Source organism: Hyalella azteca, unplaced genomic scaffold, assembly GCF_000764305.2.
Source record: "Hyalella azteca isolate HAZT.00-mixed unplaced genomic scaffold, Hazt_2.0.2 contig15187, whole genome shotgun sequence".
NCBI lineage: Eukaryota > Metazoa > Arthropoda > Malacostraca > Amphipoda > Hyalellidae > Hyalella > Hyalella azteca.
The window spans coordinates 4,724-24,323 of record NW_025945046.1 but is presented as its reverse complement, the minus strand read 5'-3'; the positions used below and the strand labels follow the sequence as shown (position 1 = coordinate 24,323).

Below are 19,600 nucleotides of genomic sequence, written 5' to 3'. Positions count from 1 at the left end.
TTCCTTCAAGAGAGGGGTTTATTTTGATGACCGCGAGTGTAATCCTCTCTTTCGAAGAACTGTCCTAATTGTATTCTTGCAAACATTTGTCCCACTTGATTGCAAATCTTTTTGCAGTTCAGAGCAAGTTAGTCAAAGATTATTCTGTACTTGTCGAACTAAACTCGTAGCTGTACGGTCAAACATTTTTATAGGACGCTCTGAACGAGGCAGACTAGTCGAAAGATGGAATGATTTCCACCTCCAAACAGTATCACTAATTGTCGAAACTGGGATATTTAACACAGATGAAATTTTTATATATCCCAAACCATCTCTGGATAGATGAATAATTCATTATCTACTCGATTCGGAATATTCTTCAGTTTTAGGCATTGTTGAAAATTAAGGCCACCATTTAATGACGATGCCAGGTATTGAATGACTGCAGTTAGAAAGATATCTATGAGGTTATTTTGCATTCTAGAATATTTCAACCTTTTCTTATTCTAGAATATTCCCCCGAATATAATGCATGAGAAATTATTGGCGAATCTAATTCTTTTTACGATGTGTTGGATACTTTTTGAACCTTGACTTTTACAACAAAATTGCAATTATCAAGCCAACATTTAATGATATTGTTATTTTGATATGATATTTGTATTTTCCATGTAAATTTACTTATGAATGGTGTTTCTTTAAGTTATTTTGTTGAATAAGCTTTAATTAAATGAAGTTTTTCTTTTTGTGTCGGACACTTTTTGCGCCCACTGTCAGTGCCACTTACAAGATAATGATTGCAGGTGCCACAGCGACGGACTGTGGGGGTTGTACGGGGAAGCTGCAGTCAACGCAACCCAGCCACGCATGCCGTTCGTCTGCCAGCCCCGACACCTCAACCCTCCAAGTGAGTCCGCCTGAATAATTTATTATTGTGTTGTGTTTATGGAGAGCCCTATTTGATTAGACCTCCACCCGTTCATCCGGTTCACTTGTCAGGTTGCGGTCGGAAGCTTTACGGTAATTTTTAGCAGGAACGAATTATTGACGAATTTGTGCGAAAGTACGTATTTGTTTTTCAAGTACGAATTTGTCTTGAGGTAATAAATCCGTAGGGGGGATTTGGTAAAAATCAATATTAATAAAGCTATTTTGAATCATCATGGCACAAATAACACATCATCCAATTAGCTAGGAAAATTCTATTTTAAAGCAATCCCAATTTAAAGAGATGGTGCTGGTTGTAGGCTCGAGTCCTACGTACAGATATTTGGTAGTGCCGGCACTTGGTACGGTTTCTACGCGTATGATTCTCTGCAGCACCCTTGATTCCGAGGCTTAGTTCGTCACTGATCCGGTTACTTCCTTAGCAGACATTACCTGATACGTTGAGACACGACCTGAGGTTTGTGGTGGTCCAACTCCTTTAGCTTGTGACGCGGTCGGCAGGCATTAAGAGGGGAGTCTATCTTTTTGCTTTTCATTGTCTTTCTCATTGTGTAGCACTAAGAAAGGCGCGTTGAACGCAGCAAACTGTATGTGTGTGCGAGCTTTACTTTGTGCGTGAAGCAGTTTCTAACATATAAAAGTGAATATTTCCTCACAATCTGTGCAAATATATCTATTAAAAAACTGTATGTAAAGATTTGTTATTCGCGTTAAACTGGACAACAATAAGTCATGCGAGGCTTGATGGTAATAGGTTATGGGAAAGCCGAAGATACATCACCCAACAAAATTTAGCCTTAACTACTTTTTGGACCCGTTTCAGTTACTTGTCTCTCCCGAACAATTACAATTTCCAGTTAACGCAATCTTAAAAAATAATTTTCTGCTTTAATTTACGAGCTACAACATCTAAATCATATTATTCGATTAGTGAAGCCTTTTTCGGATTAATATATTGTTTGGATTATATATTGCATAAAACAAGGAAAATAGGGGGAGAGGGAGCAAAAAACGAAAAAAATATCCAAAAAATGTAAAACGCAATTGGAAAAAAAGGTGTCTAGGGTTGCTAGACATTTGCATTACAAATTGAATGATGTCTCTCTATGTTGTAGCTCGTAAATGGAAAGTGGAGATCCGTATAGGCGCTTTTTTTCAGTTTTATTTACATTTCACGTTTATCTTCGTTATCCCAAACAGTTCGAGCAAACAAAATGTGCTTGCATTTGTTTTTTACATGCGTGTATCAAGTTTCAGAACGATCGGTCAATTAATAAAGAAGTTTTTTTGGTAAGCCCTTCCCTCTAACAGATTTGTTGAGATGTGGCCAAGCTTGAGGTTTGTCGTGGTTTAACTTTTTTAGCGTGTAGCGCAATCGGCATGCTTCAACAGATTAGTTGAGACGTGGCTTTAGATTCGTCGTGGTAGTGACACTTGACATTATTAGTGCGTTTGAAGCAGCCTTAGTTCGTCTTCACAAGAACAAATTGTGCTCTTAAGTCTACACGCTGATGGTTGCTAATGAATCTTCGTCATTTACACGAGACACTTCTTATTCATCACCACGCGAACGATCACTAACTACCACTTGCCGCATTAACAAACCCCGATCTCACTCACCGTCGCACGACTGCTCTTTCGTCCCACCAGCCTTTAATCTAAGCTCCAAGTTCGCAAACCCTTTCTTATATCTCCTCCTAGCGGACAACCTCGGTAGTTACCAGCTCTCGCTATGTTCCTACATGTAATTTAAATAGAATTTTTTACTCATTAATAACGTAGTGATTTTTTTTTTCTCTCTAATCAATTCTTGTTAACCTGTACAGATTCCATTAATTGGCTACAGCGGCAATGTCATCTGTGAATGTTGCAATCCAATCAAAGTAAATGATGTGTATTTAATTACTGAGAAGAAGTGGAATGATTTGATGCTATCGACATTTCGGCAGGTGAAATTTCTTATGAAATGAGATGTACCGTTCTGCAGCTAACCTTTTTTAGCCCTTTGAATTTAGTTACTCAACCTTCTACGTTCTTACTCGAACCCTAACAAACCATTGCTTGCTTGGGGCTGTGGACTGTTTTTTCGTTTGTCCTTCGCAGTTTGTGGACGGAAGCCGCGCTACCGGAGCACTGGGCGTACATTAGACCTGTTCGAGTACTATGCCCCGCGCAACCTCCATCCGTGGCTGCTGGGGCTCAAGAAGTATAAGCGCTACGAGTGCAGCGCCACTCTTATCAGCGACTCGTGGCTGCTGACGGCAGCGCATTGCGTCGTCCGGTACTCTCACTTATTTTACTGATTATTAAAACATTTTAATCTGATAGTCCTGTGGCTTCATCATGAGGCGTCAGATAAAATAAAACTTTTGAGCATCACAAGCTTCTGCCAATTTAATATTTGGCAAATGTTTCCCGTTCCCTGTAGTGGGTTTGCATTTAGCACTGGTATTAAATTATTAATAATCATCATCTCTTAAACATGTTAATTTAAATAAGCACGTAGATTTAAATAACCCGTCCTACACTAAATTCCATCTACCTGCGGTGCACGAAATAGTGCAACGATCAGTTTCCCTTGAAGTCGGGTTCTGCTCGTCGCTCTCGATATATTTTACCACGTTTTTCTTAGCTCGCTTTCGTGTCCGTCTGTCTGTCTGTCTGTCTGTCTGTCTGTCTGTTTGTGATGATCAAATCTTGCAATCGATATTTCACCAACTTTCCCGCTAGCTAGCGCTCTGAAACTTTTAGGGAAGCTCAGCTCCTAGATATATCAGCAATACACTTATCAAATGTTCAATGAACCATCATATTCATCATATCATGTAATCACCAAACAATTAAATACATATGCGCCCCGCGTTTTTCCTTTTAGATGTTGTAAAATATTTTAACTGAAATACAAAAGACCAAGAGAATGAAAGCAAACAGAGATCAGTAGCTGCCGAAAAATTATTTTCTACTATTTAGTCCACATGAAAAACGTGGTCTTTAAAATTTTTTTTATACATTTTATTAAGTCCTTCGCCGAATTGTCATTCGGAGTTCAAAACATACATATGATTGTAGATAATTATGCATTATTTTTACTTCTCTCCATCCTAAAATTGCACTTTTTCCGCATGTGTAAAGAATATTTGGAATTTCATTTCTCATCATCAGTCGTGCATGAGTCTCAATATTTAGTCATTGCTATCCGTTCAAACAGTAATTTTATTCATCAACTGTGTCCTGCAGTTCGCAGGAGAGCCGAAACAGAACAGTGGACCCTCGTGACCTGAAGGTGCAGCTCACGCTGAATCCACGCGACGACAGATTCGTAAGATTTTATTCTCCTTTCGAAAATTATCTTCTTAAAAAGATTATTATTATGCGGCGTTATCTTTCTTTGGTGCATTTAGTAGAGGAAATATTAGCTTATTCGTGACTTTTCTTTGAATTCCCTATTGACCCTTGTGCTCTCGTTCTCGTAGCATCACACGGTAACGAAGACGAGAAGCACGAACCAATATCTGTGCCCATAAACAGGTGACGAAAATAGTGCTTCATCCTGACTACGAGCCCGGCATTAATCCGCTCAACGACCTCGCTCTCGTGATGCTGGAGGAACCGTTGATCTTCAGCGAGCGAATGTACCCCGCTTGCATTGACCTCTACGGGGAAGGCTTCCTCAGCTCCTCCACAGCCCTGGTTTGTACAGCTCATCGGTCGTGGAATTAACAGCAAAGACTCTGACTGAATTAACTTTGTTTTTGACCATATAACAATTAAGGGATTTAAAACTAAAGAAGAGGGTACAAAATTCACTCTATTTTATAATGAACAACTAAAATCTGGAAAGTAAATATAGCCATTGTATAACCCAAAATTCAAAGTCAGATATTAAAACCTAAAACTATCAAATAAAAGATACATCAACCTAAAATAACACAGCAAGACTGGCCTATCTGTTAACAACTTTAATGGGATAGGATGAGTGCGGAATTTAAGCTAGGCTTCCGTTTGAAGAAATAAGATATTGCATTTGATGATGTGCACCTAGCTTAAATGCCGCACTCAGGTCCCATCCCCATGAGATTGTTAACAGATGAGCCTTCTTACTGTGTTACATTATGTTGATGTATCTTTTGTTTGCGAATTTTAGGTTTTAATGTCTGAATTTGAATTTTAGATTATAAAATGATCGTACATACTTTCTAGATTGTCGTTTATCTTTATAAATAAATGGGGAATATCTGTGCCGTCTTGTTTCTTTTTGAATTCCTTGTTAATTTGCGATTTAGTCAATCAAGTGATTTTAGAACTTTTATGTGACCACGTCATGTTCTATTGAAATTCTTTTCGATCCGAGTTAATATTTCACATGTGTTTAGATTTGATTTTTTAACATTGAATTTTTCGTGAAAATTAAATTGTTTGAAGTCTTTTTGGTAGGAAAACCTATGGGACCTAGTTATCCAAAACCTATGGTTGAGGCTTTCCAATATGGCGTTAGTTCCGGTATCGAGCTCGTTTGCATGAAAATTAGCACTTTCACGATAGTGAAGACGGTTATTTTGTTGCTGAATGCTACAGTCATGAAAATATTTCTCGATTTCCTGTTCGTGAACATCAAACTCATGCTGAGCCTTGCCGAGCAGGCGTTCAGCCGCGCCAACGGTGAGTCAAGGCACGAGTACGATGAGGTGCTGCAGGAGCTGGACCCGGACTGCCACGGTCCCACCCCTCGGTGCCGTTCCTTGCGCATCAAGGACACGCAGTTCTGTGGCCTCGCTCTTGGTGAGAGGCTTCTCCAAACTGTTGATATCTTTGCCTCATCTGAAGCAGTTAAGGGGAGCGTCTAGGGTAAAATTTATCTCGGCTATTTACAAACGGATCACTCTGAAACTTGGTACACATTTGTAAAATGGAATTCTAAGACATTTTTGTTCGTGTAAACTTTTCGAAAAAAATGAAAGAAAACGTGAAATTCTTAGAAAACGGCCAAAAAGGGGGTACCGTAGAAATCTATCTCCTCCTAGGATTTTCAAGCTACAGCATTGAGACACATATCATTCGATGCGTAAAGACCATGTCTAAAACCCAACACGAGGGGTTTTAGGATTTCTCATTTTTGTGGGTGTGGGAGCATTTTTCGTAAATTTTTCGAAATTTTTTCGATTTTCCCCCGCGCCACCCCCCCTTTTGCGGAATAAAATCCAATCAGGCGTTCAGCCGTGCCAACGGTGCGTCAAGGTACGAGTACGATGAGGTGCTGCAGGAGCTGGACCCGGACTGCCACGGTCCCGACCTTCGGTGCCGGTCCTGGCCCATCAAGGACACGCAGTTCTGTGGCCTCGCTCTTGGTGAGAGGCTTCTCCAAACTGTTGATATCTTCGCCTCATCTGAAGCAGTTAAGCGAGATCTTATTAGGAGAAATTGGAGTACGTTGGGGAAGATCAATTATTTCGTATATTCAAAAGCTATATTGAAACAAAAGTCTCAGCTAATGATAGCACTCAAGTTAGTGCATTGAGTAACGTGGCAGAGAGACGTGTTGCTCTGTCCTGAATTCCTCAGTGAGCAATATTTTGTTTTAATACAAGTCAACTTAGTATTTTTCCTTATGTATGAAAAGTAACGAGTTCCTATTTCGCTAACTAAAGCTAGATATAGTGTTATTTAGTGTTGCATAATACTTTCAAAATTAATTACATCATGTAGATATTAACTTAGTTCATTTATATTAAAATGGGGCTGAATGATTCTAAACTGGTATTTAGGGTACAAAGTGGCAGGTCGTTTGGGGGACAAAACAGTGTCGGTCAGTGGAGTCTCCGCATATTTTTAAACGGAAACCTTGTCATAATAAAGCGTAGTTATTATCCTTTTGAAAGGATGGGGAGTACTCCCTTGCGGTATTCACTTGATATATCTCTAAAAGTACTCCCATAAGTTACTCGCTTTTGGTACTCACATGAGATATAAGTTTGAAGTGCTCACTTGAGGTATTCGCTTATGGTACTAACTTAATGTATCCAATATCCAATCGTTTTTGGAGAGGATTGTTTAAATCTGTACAATAATTGCATTGGAATGGCTATGTTCATCCCGTATGCCTCTCTCTTCCCTCTTTGTAGCTTCTATATCTAGTCATACACCTCAGTGCACAATCATATAACAATGAAAATTATTTCTGCCTCTTCTATATTGAATTTGCTCGTTACCTTTCAATATTCGTTATTTGACTACTTACTATTGTTTGTTTCGGATATCCAATCAGAAGAAAACAAGAAGCTGGTTGGGGGTTCATCAGGAGGGCCGTACATGCAGAACCTTGGTCCGGACGCCGAAGAGAGCTGGGCTGTGTCCGGCGTGGTGTCCGCCTCCGTGGACAGAGAAGGCTGTGATCAGCCAGTGACCATTTCACTGCTGTCCATCCATTCAAAGAGTGGATAGAAAACGTGGTTGAGGGTGGTCAATAATGGTCGAAGAGCAAAGTCTGACTCGTTGCTTGTTTCGCACATGGCGGACCGTGATTACCTACCGGAATTAGTAGGGCAAGTTGCCTTGAGACCTCAATGACAATTTTTCCTAATAAGTTCCTAAGTTTTTAATAAGTGTTATTCATTCGGCCAGAAAAATACAATACCTACAGTACGTTTGCTGATAGGAAGCGGATACTACGTTGATGAACAATATGCGCAACCAATCCAGATTAACTGAATGATCTACATCAGTTACCCACTTGAAGAATTATGTTTTAGGATTAGGCTACTATATTGTCTTCTGATATTAGAAAAAAACTTATGCTATTCTTCTACTTCCGAGCGACACACCGTCCTCACGAAAGCCATCAGAACAAAGAAGTGCAAAGATCTGGCAACCAAGCGCCGAACTTCTTAGGACCCCAGAGAATAGAATTAAGTTACTCATTAGGTTTTGAGTTTCTAGTTCTTAGAGTTTTACTTTGTGCCCGTTGGCACCTGTTAGCCGATAACGATTTTGATTCACCTAGTTTACTAGTACTGTTGTAACGTCGAGCTAAGCTCCTACACTGCTATTAGTAATCAATATTATTGTTTAGTCCTCTTTCATTATTTTACTTGTGCAAAGAGCTATTGCTCTAACACGCTTGCTCTAACATAATCGTACCTGCTCCTAGATTTTTATCGAGTACCATTCATATTTTTGCAAAAGGGGCCGTGTCAGGTAGTATTGCAACGTTAAGATATACGTCACCACCCTTACCTTCAGTAGCATTACTTACGTCACCTTCCGTGACGTCATTGTAGTAAATCTATACAAGCTCCTCAAGCATCCCATGAGTCAGTCGCATACGCATCCACTTACGTTCTGACGGCTCCGACACTCGCTTGCCTCACTCCCGAACTTGTCGATTTAGCTACCCGATTTATTAGTATACTAACGCCTCAGGGTGACTTATCTTGAATAATTACTGGTTTAGAGTTGCAACTCTTTGATTTGTTTCATTCATCCCTATTATATCATTGGGATAATTATTTGAACTGAAACTAACTTAGCCCTTTGAGTTAATCAAAACTGGTCCCTAGTGTCGTTGAAAAGAGACCCGGACAATACTATAAAATATAGTAAGCAATATTGTCCTAATATTTGCACGGACCAAGTCTGATATGAAATCAAGTGTTACCAGTTTGTCTGATACATTTATATAAGTGTCGGTGATTATGTAACCTGGTCTCCGAACATTGATTCACTGAACAGTGAGAGCAGTTCCATGCTTCACTCTCCCATATTTAACACGGTCATTACACGCTAGCCCAGCTTTGTCACACGACTCACACGGTCTGCCCCGCTGGGCAATTGGCATTAACTGAGCGTTCAGCAAGAGTTAGACCTTAATTAAGGTACTCATACGGTCATACCGCACCAGCTAGCATTCCCAGGTCATACAGTCTCAAGTTCCGTCACAGACACGAAAGCACTTTATGACTCAGACTGTTCACTTGAGCAATACAACGACAGATGCGAGCCTCGCGGGAATAAAGTGGTAAACAGCTGTTGTAATGACTAGGAGAACACATACGTACTCGACTACCTCTCGAACTGAACATATGGAGACTCCCTTAAAAGATCAATAGACGTAGAGTGTGTCTACTAGTTGACATGTGGACGCCTCGATAACCCCCTAGTCCAACAGAAGTCAAACACTCGGAAGAAGCAAAGCTAATAAGTTATCAAAACGCCTTCAAAGACACTAGTTTAATTAAGTGGAAAATTACAGCACCACCTACCATCACTCCTCCAACAAACCTTCCAAAGCCCTGACGTCTCCCCCTCCCCACCCCCAACCTGTGATTCTCTGACCGGGGAATTTATAGTGACTCAACTTTCATCATGATTCCACTCAAACACATTTCATTGTGAAGGTTACTTAAGAGCTACGCGCGACGTCCGCCCCCCACGACGGCGCGGCGACTACTGGGCTTCCCGCCTCCGCCCAGTAAACAAATATGGCGGATAAATACACAGACAACTCGTTAAATAATTCGTTATTTGAGTGTGAACGAGCACCAGAAACTGTCTTTGTTCATAATCTGAATTCATTGAGACAAAAATATAGACTTTAATAAAGTGAGAAGAAATATCCCAGTGAAGAACTCGTAAAAAGAATATTTTGCTTCGCAAAAAATTATAGAGAATTATAATATCGTTCGCAAAAAACTTATGAAAATAAGAACATTTTTCTACCGAAAACCACTCGAGATATGTTTCTTACGGCAAAAATAATGTTATGAAGAACATTTTCCTATGTGGAAACGGAATTTTTAAGATTTGTAAATAAGTGATGAATTGCAAGATTTTCTTGTTAAAAATTGGTAAAAAATTTACCACCTGAGAAATGAATGCTAGAGAGCACATTTTACTTATAAAATGATTGATGCAATTAACAAATTTTTATTTATCAACTAATGAAAGTTTTCAACGGTGGCTAAATTGATGCAATGCATTTCATTCGAGCGGACGCTGGAGAGAACTTTTTTCGCATCACAATAAAGCTGCATTTCAAAGTGAGTGCCATTCTTTTCAAGCAGGAAAATATGCATTTCAGAATATCTGATATTTTTTAGAAAAGCTCCATTGAAAACCGGCAAGCTGATCGGTTTTAGGAGAAGATATGTAATATGTAATGCTAGTATAGGTAACAATATGCTACTGAGAACCTAAACAGCATTTTGTTCAGTAGCAAAAGCTGCCCTATGAGAGGCTATCAAAGGAGGGCGTAAGCATACAGTAGCTTTCAAAAATATCTATAAAATATATTGAACACATAAGTTGGAATTCAACACCAATTAGAGTGGGTCAATTAGACCCACGAACACCGAGACAATTCCTTAACGATTATTTACATGTAATGTTCCGTAGAAAAGTAGAAAACATGAGTGAGCTTGGGGCTTAAATATAATGATTAACAACCCATTAACCATGAAGCCCGCTTTGGGGGTATTAATGAGGCCCACTAGCTAAGTTAATGAGATGAACAATAATGAGACCCACACAGGACGACCTAACCCACACGTGTACAACTTCCTGACGAGGCAGCAATTGAAGTAACATAAGAAAAGGCGAAATATCAACGAGACACTTGAACCTTGCGGGGATCAGGGGGGAAGGGGGGTAAAAACCGTGGGGAGAAGAGGTAAGAAGGAGTTGAAAATGGGGAAGGGGATAAAGACCAGGAGGTTGTGCTTATAAACAGGAGGGGGGAAGGGATGAAGGGGGTAAAGACCAGGGGAGACGAGGTATGAACTTGAGAAAACAGGAAACTATCAGCAGAGAGCGGATATGCCCTTAATATAATAGCGGATAATAAGATAGCTTGATGTTCCTTCAATTTCTATGACCAGGGTATCACCTGTCATGCAACCACCGGCTGGAGATATGGCGCACCTCTCATGCAACCACGGAACACCTCTGTTGTTACCACAGGCTGCACATGTGGTACAACGCACTTGACAGCGCTAGCTGCAATCGAAGTCTTGACAGCACGCCATAGAGAATGATGGATGCACGAAATAACAACCTTAAAAATTACTGACTGCATTCGGGATTATTGGGAAGTTTTACTTGAGTAACAACCCTATGATGCACAAACTGTTGACGAAGTTCGCATCAAAACTGATGCGAACTCTATACACGCAATCACGTGTACAGAGAGAAAATGCGGCAGACATTTTCATTTCTGAACGGCATTCTGGACGAGCTTCTCATGTTGCGTTAGGCGAAAAAGTCGACTGAATACATGTCTCGGCCAACGCACTGACGATAAAAGTGCCACTTACATGATAATGATGGCAGGTGCCACAGCGACGGACTGTGGGGGTTATTCGGGGAAGCTGCAGTCAACGCAACCCAACCACGCATGCGGTTCGTCTGCCAGCCCCGACACCTCAACCCTCCAAGTGAGTCCGCCTGAATAATTTACTTTTTTGTTGTGTCCATCGAGAGCCCTCTTTGATAAACCACCAAATGGTCATCCGGTTCACTTGTCAGGTTGCAGCCCGAAGCGTTTCGCTTCTTTTAGCAAGTACGAATTCTTGACCTTGCCAAAAACGACTAATCATTGGGAGGGATTCGTTAAGTTTGAAAACGTTACTTTAAATAATCATGACACAAATGAGATACATGTATCATCCAATCAGCTAGGAAAATTCTATCCTAAAGCAATCCCAATATACTTCCAACAAATCAGGTTCATCATCCCTGGATCTATCATGTAGGAAACTCCAGCTGCGGCGTCGACTTGAAGTCTAGAGATGGTGCTGGTTGTAGGCTCGAGTCTGACGTGCAGATAATTGGTACCCCCGGCAATTGGTAAGGTTTCTACGCGTACTATTCTCTGCATAACCATTGATTCCGAGGCATCGTTCGTCACTGATTCGGTTACTTCCTTAGCAGGCTTTAACTGATACGTTGAGACACGACCAGTGGTTTGTCGTGGTCGAAGTCCTTTAGCTTGGAGTGTGGTCAACAGGCATTAAGGGAGAGTCTAATTCATGCTTTTCGTTTCTCATTCTGCAGTTGATAAAAAATGAGCGTTGAACGCAGCAAACCGTATGTGTGTGCGAGCTTTAGTTTGTGCGTGAAGCAGTTTCTATGATATAAAAATGAACATTTCCTTACAAACGGTGCAAATATATCTTTTAGAAAATTGTATGTAAAGATTTGTTATTCGCGTTAAACTGGACAACAGTAAGTCTTGCGGCGCTTGATGGCACCCTAAATACGAGTAATAGGCGCTGGAAAAGCCGAAGATACATTACAAAGCAATTTTTTAACCTCAACTACTTTTTGGACCTGTTTCAGTTACTTGTCTCTCCTGAACAATCGAAATTTCCAGTTAACGCCATCTTGAAAAATTATCTTCTACTTCCATTTATGAGCTACAACATCGAGAACATATTATTCAGTTCGTAAAGCCCATTATATGTTTAATTTACTGTTTAAATTATATATTGTAAAAAATTATAGGAAATTTGTGGAGAGGAAGCGAAATATGATAAAACATTATCGAAATCAAAAAAAAAATTTTTAGGGTAGCAAGATATTTGCACTACAAATTGAATGATATGCCTCTCGATGTTGTAGCTCGTAAATGGAAAGAGGAGATAAAGTCGCCCTTTTTAATTTTCTTTACATATCACATTTTTCTTCAGCATCTCAAACAATTATAGGAAATTTGGGGAGAGGAAGCGAAATATATGGTAAAACATTATCTAAATCACAAAAAAAATTTCTAGGGTAGCAAGATATTTGCACTACAAATTGAATGATATGCCTCTCGATGTTGTAGCTCGTAAATGGAAAGAGGAAATAAAGTTGCCCTTTTTTAATTTTCTTTACATATCACATTTTTCTTCATTATCTCAAACAATTTGAGCAAACAAAATGTTTAGGTATTTGATTTTTACATACGTGTATGAAGTTTCAGAACGATCGGTCAATTAATAAAGAAGGATTTGGGGGGTAAGACATCCCCTCTAACGGATTAGTTGAGACGTGGATTTAGATTCGTCACCTGACATTGTTAGTGCATTTGAAGCAGCCGTAGTTCGTCTTCGCAGGAACAAATTGTACTCTTAAGTCTACACGCTGATGGTTGCTCATGCATCATCATCGTTTACTCGAGCACTTCTTATTTATCACCACGGGAACAATCCAATCACTTGCTACCACTTGCCGCAATCGCAAATCCCGATCTCACTCACCGTCACACAGCTACTCTTTCGACCCACCAATTTTTAAATTAATCTCAAAGTTGGCAACCTCTTTCTTTAAAATAGATTCAGAATATTTTCCTCTTTAATCTGAGAACACGGACCAATATCTGCCATACTTAGCGAGAAACCCGCTATGGGCCCGTGACCCGCAGTGGGCTCGCTGCCCCATGTTACCCTATAGTTTGACAGTCGGAGATTGTCGCTATCAATACGCTTCAAATCATTCATTCGGAGTTAAAAGCGTACTAATGATTATAGATAATTATGCCTTATTTTTACTTCTCTCCATCCTAAAATTGCACTTTTTCAGCATGCGTAAAAATTATTTTGAAGATTATTTCTCCGCATCAGTGGCGCATGTGCCTCAATATTTACTCATTGCTTTCAGTTCAAACAGTAATTTTATTCATCAACTGTGTCCTGCAGTTCGCTGGCGAGCCGAAACGAGACAATGGACCCTCGTGACCTGAAGGTTCAGCTCACTCCTGATCCGCGTAACGACAAATCCGTAAGCTTTTATTCTCATTTCATGACTTATCTTCTTAAAATGATGATTGTTAGTCGTCGTTACCGTTTTTCTGTGAATTTTATAAAAACATTTTCTTATTCGTGACTTTTCTTTGAATTTCATGTTGACACTTGTGCTCTCGTTTACGGTACTGTGCCTTCTCGTCAGGGTTGCAAAAACCCAAGATATTTTTAAACTGCTGAACCTACCCAGGTTTTAATAAAAAACCCGGGCAAAATGGGTAAAATGTTTTTTTTCTCACTTATTTTATTTATACCTAGTTAAAGGTTCTTTTCAATTATTTTGATTATTACAAATTCCATGCTAGAGAGTATCAAGTATCAACCTTTATTACATTTACCATAGCTTTTAATCACATAATTGTAAATTTTTATTAAACAATGAGCTAGTGATGCATTATTAACTTGCATCACTATTTAACAGTGTTTTATCACAACAGTGACCCATCTGTGTTAGACTACAAATCAATGCAAGTAATATGTATTAAACCAATTAACTCAGTTCTACAGTTTTCTTGTTTTTCAAAACTCATATTTTTCAAGCATTAAAAAAACATTTTCATTTATTATACCGTAAATTTTGAAAAATTGGACTAAGCACCTAAAATTTGTGCCAAACCTTGCGGCTTCTACTATGGCTCAGTAATAATCAATCTTGACCATTGCTACTAATAACGAGGGATGCTAACTAGAAACCTAAATTATGCAAAATTAAAATAAAAACACATGTTTATAGCTGTACAGAATAAACCCACTAGAAAAAGTGCATATATTTACAAAAACAATACATACCTTGACTGTTTTATCTTATTTTTTCATTACCAGTATTTTTTCTGAAGAATTTCAAGATATGAATTTATTTCACAAGCCAAATTATCAAATGGATATATGTATAAATGACAAAACCGACAAGAAGTCTATTGACCAGCTTCACACATTTCGCACACTTGACTCTGGGCATGTAGCAATTATTTTTTGATTTATGGCTGATTATGTAGCAATTAAAACTTGATTTATGGACTTAAAAATAGTATCAAATATGAAGTTATAGTCTCAAAAGGCATAGTGTATGTAAATATCATTGAGAAAATAATTGTTTTTAGGACTAATGTTTGTGTATTTCTGCTACATAGTGAGAAACTACACTATTTACATTAAATTAACACCAATGCTGAAGTTTATATAAAACCTATAGTTCAGGTAGGGCTAATATAAAATAGTTCCAAAAACCTCTATGAACATTAGCTATGATGTGACAAAAGTTGCTAACAATTTAGACAAAATCACATAATGGGCTTTGTTATGAAGGAGATTTCTGGTGGTCACTTTTTGATATCATATTGTGATAGGTTTGAATGACTGTAGAGCAAGTTAGCGGACCTAGTATCATTAATAAAACTTTATAATGCTTGGGATTTTCTAGGACTCAAATAAATGTAGGCTTTCGATAGCGGCTTGCAGTATACATATGAAATGACTGTTGCTGTTTTTGTTCAAGAAAACTTAATAGGTATTTACTTCGTAGCTTCTATCCATTATTATCGTTTTGAAGTTCGAAACCATAAATCAATTAGATGCATTCTTAATTTTTATTTAAAATCCACCTTTCACTTTACGGTTTTCCTTATAAAAACCCCGGTTTTTCGTTGAAACTCGGGTTTTTCGCTGAAACCCACCCCGGCCCAGCCCGGGTGGGAAGGTGGGCAGCTTCCCAGGCAGGTGCTCAGTACAACTCTGGTTCTCGTAGCATCACACGGTAACGCAGATGAGAAGCACTAACCAAAACTTGATATCTGTGCCCATAAATAGGTGACGAAAATAATACTTCATCCTGACTACGAGCCCGGCCGTATTCCGCTCAATGACCTCGCTCTCGTGATGCTGGAGGAACCGTTGATCTTCAGCGAGACAATGTATCCCGCTTGCATAAACCTCAATGGGGAAGGCTTCCTTAGCAACTCCACAGCCCTGGTTTGTACAGCTCATTGGTCGTGCCATTAACAGCAAAGACTCTGAGAAAAACTTTGTTATCAATCATGTAATAAGGAATTTAAAAAAGAACATGGCACAGAATTTCACCATATCTTTATGATGGAAAACGTTTCGGAGTCCATCTTCATCGTCAGTTCGACAATTTAGAGAGTAAATACAATTATTGTTTAATCCAAAATTCAAAGTCAGACATTAAAACCTAAAATTTACAAATAAAAGAGAAATCAACTAAAATAACACTGCAAAACGGCCTTGTTACTGGGTTGTTAACAGAGGATCTATTAACATCCTCAATTAGAGTGTGGAACTTAAACTGGGCTTCTGTTTAAAAATATTCTATTCGATGATATGTCCCTAGCTTAAATGCCGCACTCATTTCCCATCCCCTTGAGAATGTTAACAGATAGGCCAGTCTTACTGTGTTATTGTAGGTTGATTCATCTTTTATTTATGAACTTAAAGTTTTAATGTCTGAATTTGAATTTTGGATTATAAAATGATCGTTTTTCTTTCTAGATTGTCGTTCTTCTTTACAAAGAAATTGAGAATTTCTGTACCATCTTGTTTCATTTTAAATTCCTTCTTAATTTGCGATTTAAGCAATCAAGTGATTTTAGTACTTAAAATGATCACGTACTGTTCTTTTGAAGTGTTTTTTTAGATCCGATTGAACATTTCACATGTGTTTAGATTTGATTTTTGAGCATCAAACTTTTTGTTGAAATAAAATGGTTTGGAGTCTTTTTGGTGTAGTGTTGAAGCTATCCATTATGGCGTTAGTTCCTGTATAGAGCTCACTTGCATCAAAATGAGCATTGTCACGATAGTGAAAACGGTTTTTTCTAGTTTCTCACTGGTACAGTTATGATACTGTTTCACAAATTCTTGTTGATGAACATAAAACTCACGATGAGCCTTGCCGAGCAGGCGTTCAGCCGCGCCAACGAGTCAAGGTACGAGTACGATGAGGTGCTGCAGGAGCTGGACCCGGACTGCCATGGTCCCGCCCCGCGGTGCCGGTCCTGGCGCATCGAGGACACGCAGTTCTGTGGCCTCGCTCTTGGTGAGAGGTTTTATGAAGACTTGATATTTTTGGCTCGCCTCATCTGGAGCAGTTAAGCGAGATCTTATGAGGAGAAAGTGGGGTACATTGGGACAGGTCAATTATTTAGTATATTCAAAAACTATATTGAAACAAGAATTTAAGCTAATAATAGCACACAAATTAATGCATTGAGTGACGTAGCAGAGAGGCGTGTTGCTCTGTCCTGAATTCCTCAGTCAGCAACATTTTGTTTCAAGATAAGTCAACTGAGGATTTTTCCTCATGTGTGAAAAGTAATGAGTAATGAGGGCCTATTTCGCTAACTAAAGCTAGATATTTCGTGATTTATTGTTGCCTAAGACGTTCAAAATTAATTACATCAGATAGATATTAACTTCGTTCATTTATATTAAAATGGTGTTTAGAGGTACAAAAAGGGACAGGCTGTTTGGGGCACGCTGACAGTGCCCGTCAGTGTTTGGGAATCTCCGCATATTTTTAAACGCAAACCTTGTCATATTAAAGCGTAGTTATTATCCTTTTGAAAGGATGGGGAGTACTCCCTTGTGGTATTCACTTGATGTATCTCTAAAAGTACTCCCATAAGTTACTCGCTTTTGGTACCCACATGAGATATAAGTTTGAAGTGCTCAACTGAGGTATTCGCTTATGGTACTAACGTGATGTATTCAATCATTTTGGAGAGGATTGTTGGAATCGGAATAATTGCATTGGAACAGCTTTATTCTTCCCGTGTGCCTCTCTCTTCCCTCTTTGTAGCTTCTACCTAGTCATACACCTCAGTACATAATCAAATAACAATGAGAGTTGTTTTTTATTATTATATTTTGAAATTGTTCATTACCTATCAATATTCGTTATTTGACTTCTTACTATTATTCGTTTCGGATGTCCAATCAGAAGAAAACAAGAAGCTGGTTGGGGGTTCGTCAGGAGGGCCGTACATGCAGAACCATGGTCCGGACGCCGAAGAGAGCTGGGCTGTGTCCGGCGTGATGTCCGCCTCCGTGGACAGAACGGGCTGTGATCAGCCAGTGACCATTTACACTGCTGTCCATCATTTCAAAGAGTGGATAGAAAGCGTGGTTGAGGGTGGTCAATAATGGTCGAATAGCAAAGTCTGACTCGTTGCCTGTTTCCCACATGGCGGACCGTGATTACCTACTGGAATTGGCAGGGCACGTTGCCTTAAAACCTCAAAAACAATTTTTTCTAACTCAGGAAACGGTTACTACGTGGATGAACAATATGCGCAACCAATCCAGATTAACTGAATGATCCACTTCAGTTACCCACTTGAAGAATTATATTTTAGGATTAGGTTACTATATTGTCAACTGATATTAGAAGAACTAATACTAGTCTTCTACTTCCGAGCGACGCACCGTCCTCAAGAAAGCCATCAGAAGAAAGAAGTGCGAAGATCTGGCAACCAAGCGCCGAACTTCTTAGGACGCCAGAGGATAGAATTAAGTTACTCATTAGGTTTTGAGTTTCTAGTTCTTAAAGTTTTACTTTGTGCCCGTTGGCCCCTGTTAGCTGATTACGATTTTGATTCACCTAGTTAATTAACTGAGGTTTCGCTTTGTGCCCTTTGGCGCCTGTAAGCTGATTATGATATTGGTTTGCTTAGTTAATTAACTAGTGCTCTAGTAACGTTGAGCTTAGCTTCCACACTGCTATTAATAGTCAATGTTATTATTTACTTCTCTTACATTATTTTACTAGTGTAAAGAGTCATTGCTCTATAGCACGTTCACTGTAACGTAATCGTACTTGCTTCCAAATTTTTATCGAATACCATTCATATTTTTGCGAAGTGGACGTGTCAGGTAGTATTGTAACATTAAGCTATACGTCACCACCTTTACCTTCTGTAGCATTACTCACGTCAGCTTCCGTGACGTCATTGTAGTGAATCTATACAAGCTCCTCAAGCATCCCATGAGTCAGTCGCATACGCATCCACTTACGTTCTGACGGCTCCGACACTCGCTTGCCTCACTCCCGAACTTGTCGATTTAGCTACCTGATTTATTAGTGTACTAACACCTCATCGTGATTTATCTTGAATAATTACGGGTTTAGAGTTGCCACTCCATCATTTCTTTCATCCCTCCTTATTATATCATTGGGATAATTATTTGAACCGAAATTAACTCAGACCTTTTAGTAATCAAAACTGGTCCCAAGTGTCAGTGAAAAGACACCCGGACAATACTATAAAATATAGTAAGCATAATTGTCCTAATATTAGCACGGACCTAGTCTCGTATAAAATCAAGTGTTACCAGTTTGTTTGATTCATTTATAGGAGTGTCGTTGATTATGTAACCTGGTCTCCGAACATTGATTCACTAAACAGTGAGAGCAGTTCCAGTTTCACTCTCCGATATTTAACACGGTCATTAGACGCTAGCCCAGCTTGGTCACACGACTCACACGGTCTGACCCACTGGGCAATTGGTATTAACTAAGCGTTCAGCAAGAGTTAACCCTAAACGGTATGTTTAGCCTCAATTTCAGTTTGGTGATAATTTCATTTGCGTACGTTAGTTTCTCAATGTAGAATAGAAGAAATAACATATGTAACCTAAAAAACATTATATTTTTCAATGATATTCACATACAATTTATGAGATTATAACTTCATGTTTAATATTATTTTTTGTGTTAACTCAAAAGTCCATAAAAGAAAATCACATAACAAATTAGTCTTTATTCGTTAAAATCCTTCAGTCAAGCGTGTGAAATGCAAGCACAAAAGTCCGTAGATAATACACTGCTATATTCTTTATATATATCAGGATATCACAGGATATTAGCCCAGACTTGTAAGATC

The 19,600-nt window shown here is 39.0% G+C and overlaps 1 protein-coding gene across 1 annotated transcript; it reads left to right on the top strand.

Moving 5' to 3' along the window:
* The first annotated feature begins 783 nt into the window (after positions 1 to 783).
* LOC108673578 (serine protease 40-like) lies at positions 784 to 19,131 on the top strand. The gene is made up of 6 exons (XM_018161432.1): positions 784 to 889; positions 3,034 to 3,211; positions 4,168 to 4,249; positions 4,459 to 4,620; positions 16,620 to 16,755; positions 17,659 to 19,131. Exons 1-6 carry the CDS (start codon positions 850 to 852, stop codon positions 17,859 to 17,861), a joined length of 801 nt encoding a protein of 266 aa, XP_018016921.1. The 5' UTR covers positions 784 to 849; the 3' UTR covers positions 17,862 to 19,131.
* Positions 19,132 to 19,600: the final 469 nt, after the last annotated feature.